The sequence below is a fragment of the Amphibalanus amphitrite genome, unplaced genomic scaffold (genome assembly GCF_019059575.1).
Source record: "Amphibalanus amphitrite isolate SeventyFive unplaced genomic scaffold, NRLGWU_Aamphi_draft 000984F_arrow, whole genome shotgun sequence".
NCBI lineage: Eukaryota > Metazoa > Arthropoda > Thecostraca > Balanomorpha > Balanidae > Amphibalanus > Amphibalanus amphitrite.
In genome coordinates, this window is record NW_024882478.1 from 215,478 (window position 1) to 226,909 (window position 11,432).

General features: G+C 41.8%; 1 protein-coding gene across 7 annotated transcripts; it reads left to right on the forward strand.

Moving 5' to 3' along the window:
• Positions 1-1,140: 1,140 nt before the first annotated feature.
• Positions 1,141-11,309, forward strand: LOC122368867 (NADH dehydrogenase [ubiquinone] 1 beta subcomplex subunit 4-like). Of its 7 annotated transcripts, XR_006254315.1 has the most exons (5): positions 1,141-1,670; positions 3,695-3,838; positions 4,283-5,906; positions 10,570-10,713; positions 11,158-11,309. XR_006254315.1 is itself a non-coding variant. In XM_043343169.1 (3 exons), the coding sequence occupies exons 1-3, from the start codon at positions 1,533-1,535 to the stop codon at positions 11,227-11,229; spliced, it is 354 nt and encodes a 117-aa protein (XP_043199104.1). In that variant the 5' UTR covers positions 1,277-1,532; the 3' UTR covers positions 11,230-11,309. The 7 variants fall into 7 exon arrangements, 4 of the variants coding, with proteins under 4 accessions (XP_043199104.1, XP_043199103.1, XP_043199105.1 ...); XM_043343169.1 differs by lacking the exons at positions 3,695-3,838; positions 4,283-5,906 and having other exon boundaries at positions 1,277-1,670; XM_043343168.1 differs by lacking the exons at positions 10,570-10,713; positions 11,158-11,309 and having other exon boundaries at positions 1,296-1,670; positions 4,283-4,434.
• The last annotated feature ends 123 nt before the right edge of the window (positions 11,310-11,432 follow it).

Sequence of the window (11,432 nt, forward strand, 5' to 3'; positions counted from 1 at the left end):
TGGGATGATGTTTTGAGTTTTTGTCATGGCATACCATGTGTCTTATGACATGATATGTCTCATATATCATGTAAAATATGCAACGTGAGCACAAAATACACGTTTTCGATTCAAGCACGCTAAGACGGGGGGCAGTACATTGATATTACCCTTTATCAGGTACCTGGATCCGCCTATTCCAATATTTTCATTGTAAAATGACGTCTCATAGGGTCTTTAGGCGCATACATATGACGGGTGGTGCCACTGGTCACCAGTATAAACCTAAGTCGCTGCTTAGCGGCAAATGTCGAAACAGTCAAATCTGGGCCAAAACTATCCCCGAGAAACTCGTCCTGGAAACGCCTCTGCGCAAGCTAGAAATTCAAAAATTTGATACAATGTGCCCAATGAATAGCAAGGAAAGGTCACCAAATTTTGAGCCCCTAGTTTTTATCGTTTTTCGTCGAGAAAAAAAATACAGGTGGGGCCGATTCGCCCCCCCCCCCCCCCCACCACCACCACCAGTACCTACTAATAGGGTTCAATTTTCTAGCTACCATAGGCCGGCTGAAAAAATGATGTCAGAGTGACGTAATGTCGGCCGATTCTATTCAGAGGTTGTGTGTAGGTGTGTGGGGAGGGGGTGACCCTCCCCCCGCCACTTTTTGCTAACTTGTGTCAGTGCCAGGTGGGGGAGACAATCTGGGCGACCATGGCCGCCCAATTTGTCTCCCCCACCTGGGTGCACCCAGATGCGCCGCCAGGGACAGGTCTGTCTCGACGGAGTCATGGCATTGGACTGAGCCAATCGCACCCGCGATTGGGCACCCCAATGCACGTTAGGCCTGCTCTGAGAAGCTACTCACATCGGAGGATGAAGATGATGGCTGGTCACTCAGCCCGGATCAGGATGTTAGAGGCGTCGAGAAGGATTTGGGTGTCCTGATACTGAAGATGAAAATAAAGATGACCGATGACCAACATATCCAAGCCCTTAGCTTGGAGCCAAAGGTCGTGGCCGAAATCTTGAAGAATCTGAGTCGTGGCAGCCACAGTGTATATAAATTGTGGCAGCCTTTTAGGTTTCCACTGCAAGAAGAACATTTTTCTTTTTGGATTTCAGTGCCTCAAATAAAGTTATTTGTTTTGGCAGTAGCTGCTGCGAGTGTTTAGCGAGAGATATCGCAGAGATCTCTATATTTTGATAAATTTCATATTTGTCCCAAAAATACTTTTCGAATCAACGCATATTTGAGTTGAGCATTTCGTTCAGAATCTAAAACTTATTTCATTTACCGTAAAACAGGCTTAAAACAATTCAGGATGAAGTTGAAATTCAATTTCTGCATTTTGCAAGGCGCTGTTTCAGAGAACTTTGCCTGAATTCTGTAGGTTTGACGCGATTCCGTCTACAAAAAGAAGTCGGGCAATGTTTTGGTTTTGAGCTAGGGAGCGCTCAAGATAGAGAGCTTTCTGAATAATATTTTGATTGTTATTTTCTGAGATAATTAGGAGTCATTCTTAGACATTAGCTTATCATCGAGTTAAAAATGTCTGGGGAACAATATGATATTTCTCCTCAGGAGAAAAGGCTAATTGAAGAGCGTCGGAACCATCGAATGAAAATGAAAGCCCAATGGCAAAAGCTGGTTTCTGACCCTCACAGCCACAAGCATGGTGGATATGTGGTAAGATATGTGGTGCTGCAATACGAGTTAAAAGACCCCAGGCTTGTTTGGGTTGTGTCTGGTTTCAACTTTACCTTGGATGATGAAAACACTTCTCGATGTGATTTTATTTTTGTCATGCAGCCAACTTGTTTTGAAGATCAAGATTGCTAATCATGTTTTTCAAGGTGAAATCTGAAAATAGGGTGCCAGATGACATACTAAGTCATGTGACTGCAACAAAATTCTACCCATCTTACTGCCTTCCACAGACTAATTGTCACGTGATTTGTGCGAGCAAATTTCAAGAGCGGCTTGCTCAAATCGCCCCAGGCACCCTTTTTTAGATTCCACCTCAGTCAGTGGTGTGAATGTTATAAATTTATAATGTATTATTTGCTCTGATATTTAATCCATGTGTACCTAACTAATGATTCTGAGTAATCTGAACATACATGATTTTATGTGAATGTCATTCAGATTCTGTGGCTACTGGCTTATTATTAACATTATGCCCCTCTGGTAAATTCTCTCTATCATAGGAGAGCTATCAGCCTTTAATCTTGTCCTAGATGCAATCCATTTCAGTAGCATAGGTAACATCAGTCATCAGCTCTGCTCATGGTGAATGATAGGTCTTCAGCTACTAAAATAACCATGTAATCTGCATAAATGTGTTAACATCAGCTGATTGTCATCAGCTGGTGTTGGATGCAGTGTGGAGTAATTATCATAATTGAATGATTCTGCAATGATTATGGTAGCACCACTTGTTAAGTTGAATAGAGTGGAGGCAATTGATCAAAACACAATGATTGGAAATTTGTTGTCCAGACCATGGTCCATGGGTCAGTTTTCAATGGGTAAATTGAAATAATTGATCCAGAGACTATGGCTAACAGTTGATGGTACTTGATCATTTTAGCTTAGTTACCTTTCAGAAAATGCTTGAATTTTGAAAATGGCTTATTGCTGGCCTCTGGTTGCCTGAATTTTTGCATAACTCTAGCAGTAGCAAAGAGTGTATCAAAATTGTAAAACAAGCTTCAGACTTGCCCATTTCTTCTTGCCATTTCTGATATCTGCAGACACCAAAATAAAATTGATGAGCAGAATTAGGATGGGGGGGGGGGGGCAGTGGTTATAAACACTCCTTGTTGCATAGGAATATCTAAATAACTCTCAAAATAGCTCCTAATTAAAAAAGAAAAATCATACATAATTTGATGGAAATGGTTTTTAAGGACCATCATCTGATTATGTATTGCTCTGTTGCTCATCATATAATTAAAATATGGCCATTGCTTGCTTCCCACTTTTTCGTTTTGTGTCTGTGTCCCAAGGCTGCTGGTGGCACACTCAGTTCAGCTAGAAGCTGAATGCAATTGGGACTTTCAGCTTGTTTACTTTCGTGGGAACATCTCAAACTGTAACTGTTCCGTGATTCTCATCAGCTTAGGGGATAGTATCTGACTCCTGAGCCCATCGGTATTTTGGACCGCTTTAGCGCCCAATATTTGCTACACCCGACGGCCAGGGAACATGACAGCGGTCGCCGTACAGGCTGGATGAAGTCTTGTGATGGGGACAGAAGGTGTCAGTCAGGCCATGGGGACACGTTATTAAACAGGTTCACTGTATTGGGAATCGGCACGGCACGCCAGAACAGATGGCGCCTGGTGAGCGGAGTTTCCCGGTCGGTCGGCAGAGGTCAGGACCTGCGCAACAAGCCCTGCGGAGGCTTCAGAGGTAGTCCTGAATTCCGCCTGTAAAGAGTGCAATACACTCGAATGAAATTTATCAGCGGAGCCTCTTTCTTGTTTATAGGACTATCTGTTCTAGACTTAGCGTGATGTATCCCCAAGCACGATTTTTTCAACATTCAACGCTGAAACATATATAAAAAGGATGCATGATACAAGTACCAAGGGTCCAATGCTCCCTTTGTTGCACATTGCCCAGCTCACAGGTGGATGTATGTACAACCAAAGCTGAACAGTGAACGCTGAGTAGGGCTGTGAAGCGCGCACGTTTTCTGTTTGCAGTTCGACCCGGCTATGCAGCGGTTCATGTCGATGCGGGTTACCCAGTACGAATCGTTCCGGCCGACGCTGGGTAACTTTTTCCGCGGCATCGGCATCACCGCCATCCCGATCCTGCTGTTCGCCCAGCTGATGCACTGGGACCGGGTCAGTATCTGCTGTCGGCAGTGTCTGCCGGAAGGACCGCCTCTCTTACGTGTGGTCGATAATGGCATACCAAACTCTGTTGTCATTTAAATTATTCGCGATTACTCGTAGGCATTGTGTTGAAAGTCCATGTGCTGCATCAAGCCTGTTTTTAATTAACTTAAAGGTAACGAGCCACGAGGTAAATTAGAATTAGTATGTTATAACATTTTCGAAGGTCATAAATGCGATCTTTGAGATCATTTGAAATGCAACATTTTATGTATGTTGAGTTCGTTAGTGACAACTTTTTGACGTTGCACGAATGGTCATCACTTCTGCGCCAGAATGGTGCGTTGCAGTGTAGGCTTTATGGCCAACAGCCTGCATATTTCACCCCATCTCAAGCCCCTGGTCCATATACGCGCAGCCAGCCGTGTAACGCGGTACCTTGTGACCTTTCAGACGAGGAAGGAGAAGGAGTTCAGCACCGGCCAGGTGGCGTACAAGGACCGCCTCTGGAAGACCTACCGCTAGTCAGCTGGCCGGCTCGGGGGTGGTATCGTGAATGGTGTGAACTGAACTACAGATGCAAAATACATTAGCTGATCGTGTCACACATTGTAATATTGTAAAAGAAACAGAGGGCAATAGCAGTTACATACGTGATACGGGAGGTAGCCTGGTACTTTTTGGTCGGGGTCACGTAAAATGAAAGTTTTGTTCATGAAATGCCGGTTTGCGATATGAACGTTTTTTTATTAAAAAAAAAAAAATGCTGGCTAGGCAGAATAGAACGTTCAAAACATCAGAATTTCTCGATCTTTCGCAAGTTGAGCGTAATACCTATCTCATGCTCGTGTGACCCGTATCCGTTGCAAACATGTCATGTTATTTAAGTCCTCCCTTTGCAGGAGCTTATCAAAAACCAGCAGTACCACTGGAAAGAACTAAACTTTTATTGACACCGCTACTATGGGCCTAAAATGTACAAACGACATGCAGTGATGATGATTATGTACAACGCGCTGTCTAAGCTAGGAATGATAGGAGGCCAGCGAAACTACAATCACTATCGTTACGTTGACGCAGGCGGAGAAGCAGAACATAGATTAGCGACGTGGAAACCCTGCATCAAAGCAAATGGCAAGTAATACCACATGAACTGATTTTTCCCGAACACGAGCTTCCAGACGACAATTGGCATGGAAGGGCGTTAGATCATGACTTCAATTCCAACATTACATACTTCAAGAGGCCTGTTTCATTCATCAACGGTGGTTGCGAAACACAAATCGCGTTTGCACTATGTGCCTGCAAAACGGCATCGTTCATCTGCCACACAAACTGACACGGTTATGTCGAACGTAACCTTGGGCTTACTGGAATACACATTGAATAGTGAACACAGGGTCGAACCACGCACTGGGTTGTGATAGCGTATCATTCCTCTGACTTCAAATGAATTCATACAATACGGACCGGAAATTGTGAGAATACCAGTTATGACTCAATAGCAATCGAGAACAAAAACAAAGGAATGGGTAGGATGTTCCGAAACTATTTTCGTTTTTTTTTGTGATTTTTTAACGTATATGTCGTTTTCTGCTTGTTTTTGTCATGTATGGTTAAACCTCTTGTACTACCGATCATATCCACAAGCACACACACTCACGCATACATCTACACATCAACACACACCCCAACACACTCAGACAACGCACACGCATTCGTTCAATCAGAGATTTCAATGTGCTGCTCTCGATGGATTCCGTTTTTGCTTGAGCATACTGCACAATGGTTGATTTAAAATTTGTAACTATAAATTGTAGAGGTCTTGGCGACTTGAGAAAACGTAGAGACGTTTTGAATTATATCAGAAAACAAAATTACGAGATTATTTTCTTACAAGATACGCACAACACTGATGTGTCAACAAAGTACTTTAATAGCTTATGGCCAGGTAAATGCTACCATTCATGCCACACAAACCGTAGTAGAGGTGTAAGCATTTTGATTAAGCGAAACGTACAAAGCGAGATTATAGAAACAAAACATTCAGATTGTGGAAACTTCATTATAGTAGTTTGTAAGATTAGTACAGAAACCTATTTGCTCGTAAATATTTACGGTCCTAATAACGACGATCCAAATTTTTACCAAAAAATTATAGCTACAATGAGAACATACGATACAGATCACACGATTCTAGGAGGCGACTTTAATTTTGTAATAAACCCATCTGTCGATTCCTTCAATTACGCACGAGAGTACAACAGGAACGCAAAAGGGGTATTTCTAAGGTTTGCAAATGAAGATTCACTTGTAGACATCTGGAGAGTTAAACATCCATACCAATCAGAATTTACTTGGGCCAGAAATAATCCACTTAAATGCGGCCGATTAGATATGTTTTTTGTTAGTGAACACCTAGTAACATCAGTGCTTGAAACAAAAATTAAACCAGGATATAGGTCAGACCATTCCTTTGTAACAATGATCCTAAAATTACCTGAACTAGAGAAAGGACCTGGACTCTGGAAAATGAACGAGGCAGTTCTCCAAGAATCCGAATATAAAGATATGATAAATACGTTAATAAGAAATACTGTATTTCAGTATACAGCTCCCATTTATAATAGAGAATTTGCAAACCATTTTTCAAACTACTCCTCGATCCAACTCACAATTAGTGATAGCCTAATGTACGAAACGCTACTAATGACCATTAGAGGCGAAACTATAAAGTATTGCAAAAGAAAAGCACGCAAAAGAAGAAAAAAGAAGAGGACCTAAATAATAAGATTCAGTTAGCTCATCAAGCATTTAACAGAGATAAATGCGATGATAATGCAAATCGTTTACGCAAAACTCAAGAAGATCTTGAGGAACATAGGAAACCATACATAGATGGGTTAATAGTGCGGTCTAGAACACAATGGCACGAAGAAGGAGAAAGAAGCTCAAAATACTTTTTGTCCTTAGAAAAAAGGAACGCTGTTAAAAAGACAATACAATATATACAACATGAAAATAAAACAATAACAAAACAAAATAATATATTATCCCTTTTCACCCAAACCCTGCAAAATAAATATCAACGTAGGAAGGACAATGAGACGAATCCATCCTTTATTCAAAAGAACGTTAAAAATGCCCTATCGGATCGCGAAAAAGGGTTGCTAGAAAAAAATATAACACTTCAAGAATTAACAACATCCCTCAATAGTATGAAAAAAGGAAAAACCCCTGGCAGCAACGGATTTACAGTAGATTTCTTCCGTTGTTTCTGGGAACCATTAGGAACTTTATTACTTCGCGCATTTAATGAGTGTCATGACAAAAACTCCACAATACCAACACATCGTGAAAGCATCATTACTTTAATACCGAAAAGTGGAAAATCAAACCATGTGTTACAGGGATGGCGACCAATATCCTTGTTGAATGTTGATTATAAAATTATTTCCACGGCAATAGCAAACAGGTTTAAACAAGTGATAAGTAGCATAATAAGTCCCACGCAATCGGCTTACATAAAGGGACGATATATTGGAGAGAATACAAAATTAGTATATGATATTATAGCTTGCAACAAGTACCAAAATAAAGAGTACCAAATATTAGCTGCAGATTTTGAGGCCGCCTTTGAAACTTTATCTTGGGATTACATGAGAGTTGTCTTGAAAAATATGAACTTCGGAATACAATTTATAAATATTATTAATAACCTGTATTTAAATCAACAAAACTTTTCTCGAATATTACTCAATGGCTTTCTAGGCGAGAAAATCTACATACAAAGAGGAATTCGACAAGGAGACCCAGCATCAGGATATCTATTTAATATAGCGGTAGAAATTTTAGCCCAACAAATAATAAATTCACATAAAATATCAGGAGTTGCTATAAATACGCATACAGAAGTTCGCATCAGCCAATACGCAGACGACACTATCCTGTTCCTCGATGGATCTGAGCGCTCACTTGTAGGCGCAACTGAAGAACTAAATTATTTCTCGTCCCAATCTGGTCTGAAGCTCAACTGGAATAAAACGTCATGTCTGTTGCTCAGTCCAGTAGCTCCACCACAATTTCCAAACAATAGTATAGCACACCAAATAAAGTTTGTAGATGAAATTAAAATATTAGGGATACGATTCACTCGGGACGTTACCAACATAACCGATCAAAATCTCGCATTGAAAATAGCATCACTAGAAACCGAAATTAAACAATGGAAAAGACGCTACCTTACCCCAATAGGCAAGATTACGGTAATAAAATCATTGCTGCTTGCAAAACTTGTGCATATATTAATGGCTTTACCGAACCCGTCTAAATTATTTATCAAAAAAATAGAAAGCATGTTTTATGACTTTCTATGGAATGGTAAGCCAGACCGTGTTAAAAGAATTAAATTAATCCAGGGTTACAATTCAGATGGACTCCAGATGGTTGACGTTAACACATTCATACATACCTTGAAGATAGCATGGATTAAACGACTCACAAACGAATCTGCTTTTACAGCGATTTCAAAAAACGAACATATCGATCCTTACAAACTTCTAATGTATGGCACGGCAAAGCTAACAAATGTAAAAACTCGCATATATAATGCATTCTGGCGTGATGTTATTGACGCATTAATTCAATTCAATAAAGCACTTGACATGGAACCAAACAAAATACTTACAGAGCCAATTTGGTTTTCAGATTACACGAAGTTTAGAACTTCCACAGTTTCGTCGTGGGAAAAACAAGGGCTTAGCTTTATCGGTGATCTTTTTAACTCAGATACAGGGAATCTTCTGACAAGGGAAGAAATAAAAACAAAATATCGTATCACAATGTCATTCCTATGCTATGAATCCTTAATTCGAAGTCTTCCCCACGAAGTAAGAACAGCAAACAATGTATTACTCCAAAGACCAAACATACCGTACAGGACACAAATAGTACTGAGTAAACCAAAAGTCAATAAGTTCATATACACATTATTAATAAAGGCCTTAGGGGATAAATATAAAGCATCGGGTGACAAATTAAAGCAAAAATGGGTCCGCGACATTGGATGCTTCCAAGTAGGAAGTATGTGGCAAATAAAAACAGCTACAAAATCTGTGTATTTATCATATCTTCATTATCGAATAATCAACAGAATAATAAGCACGAATACTTTCTTACATAAAATAAAAATATCGAACACGGAATCCTGCACTTTTTGCAAGCAAGAACCAGAAACAATAATACATTTGTTTTGGTACTGCTCAGTAACCCAAACATTCTTGCAAAACACAGCAAGTTTTCTTAACACGAAATATAACTTAACCTTTCCAAATGACGTTCAGTCATGGTTCTTTCTTCAAAATAAGGACTCATTACAAGTACTTATAATAACAATCACCAAAGCAGTAATATTTAAAGCACGTAATAACAGTGAGAAGCCGAGTGTAGAACATTTGGTAATAGCAATTAAAAACGAAATTCAAAAAGAGTACCTTGCAAGTCGCATTAATAATCAGATTGACAGGTTTGAGCAAAAATGGAAATCATTGAGGCACATTCTCCGTTAAAAGCGAATTTCTTTGTATTATGTGCTATAGCAGATTTACTCATGATAGCGAGAGCACACATACACAAGCACACAACTCCACCTACACAGTTACACGCATACCAACATAAACACACCTACATAAATACATGTATAGTCGGGTACTGTCCATCCCCACTCGGGGAACAGTTCCCGCTGAAGATTAGGCCCCCGCCCCTAAGACCCATCCGGGCCAACCCGGGACCGGCCCTCCCTGAAGGGGCCGGTCGGCCGGCCGGGCGGGCGGATCGCCGGCCGTCGGGTGGACGGTTCGCCCGCCCGGTCGGTGGTTAGGGGGCGCCGCCCGACAAGTTGCCGGGCGGTGCGGGCGGGGGCTGGCGGCCCGTCTGGAGCGCCAAACACACACACCTTACATACACAAACACATACCCCCACACACACACATACACACAAACACACACACGCAAAACTATATCGACTTGTTTAGCCTTATTGACGTATTTTATTTACACTTATTACCTAAGTTATTTGTATTTCTGTTTTGTTTGTTTCATTTGTGAAGAGTTGTTTTGTTAAAGCAGCGATTGATGCAACTGTACTGTTGTGTTTGTAAAGGAAAATATACTAACCCTTCAGTGGGACAAAAAAAAAAAATAGCGCCCAATATTTGCTACACCCGACGGCCAGGGAACATGACAGCGGTCGCCGTACAGGCTGGATGAAGTCTTGTGATGGGGACAGAAGGTGTCAGTCAGGCCATGGGGACACGTTATTAAACAGGTTCACTGTATTGGGAATCGGCACGGCACGCCAGAACAGATGGCGCCTGGTGAGCGGAGTTTCCCGGTCGGTCGGCAGAGGTCAGGACCTGCGCAACAAGCCCTGCGGAGGCTTCAGAGGTAGTCCTGAATTCCGCCTGTAAAGAGTGCAATACACTCGAATGAAATTTATAAGCGGAGCCTCTTTCTTGTTTATAGGACTATCTGTTCTAGACTTAGCGTGATGTATCCCCAAGCACGATTTTTTCAACATTCAACGCTGAAACATATATAAAAAGGATGCATGATACAAGTACCAAGGGTCCAATGCTCCCTTTGTTGCACATTGCCCAGCTCACAGGTGGATGTATGTACAACCAAAGCTGAACAGTGAACGCTGAGTAGGGCTGTGAAGCGCGCACGTTTTCTGTTTGCAGTTCGACCCGGCTATGCAGCGGTTCATGTCGATGCGGGTGACCCAGTACGAATCGTTCCGGCCGACGCTGGGTAACTTTTTCCGCGGCATCGGCATCACCGCCATCCCGATCCTGCTGTTCGCCCAGCTGATGCACTGGGACCGGGTCAGTATCTGCTGTCGGCAGTGTCTGCCGGAAGGACCGCCTCTCTTACGTGTGGTCGATAATGGCATACCAAACTCTGTTGTCATTTAAATTATTCGCGATTACTCGTAGGCATTGTGTTGAAAGTCCATGTGCTGCATCAAGCCTGTTTTTAATTAACTTAAAGGTAACGAGCCACGAGGTAAATTAGAATTAGTATGTTATAACATTTTCGAAGGTCATGAATGCGATCTTTGAGATCATTTGAAATGCAACATTTTATGTATGTTGAGTTCGTTAGTGACAACTTTTTGACGTTGCACGAATGGTCATCACTTCTGCGCCAGAATGGTGCGTTGCAGTGTAGGCTTTATGGCCAACAGCCTGCATATTTCACCTCATCTCAAGCCCCTGGTCCATATACGCGCAGCCAGCCGTGTAACGCGGTACCTTGTGACCTTTCAGACGAGGAAGGAGAAGGAGTTCAGCACCGGCCAGGTGGCGTACAAGGACCGCCTCTGGAAGACCTACCGCTAGTCAGCTGGCCGGCTCGGGGGTGGTATCGTGAATGGTGTGAACTGAACTACAGATGCAAAATACATTAGCTGATCGTGTCACACATTGTAATATTGTAAAAGAAACAGAGGGCAATAGCAGTTACATACGTGATACGGGAGGTAGCCTGGTACTTTTTGGTCGGGGTCACGTAAAATGAAAGTTTTGTTCATGAAATGCCGGTT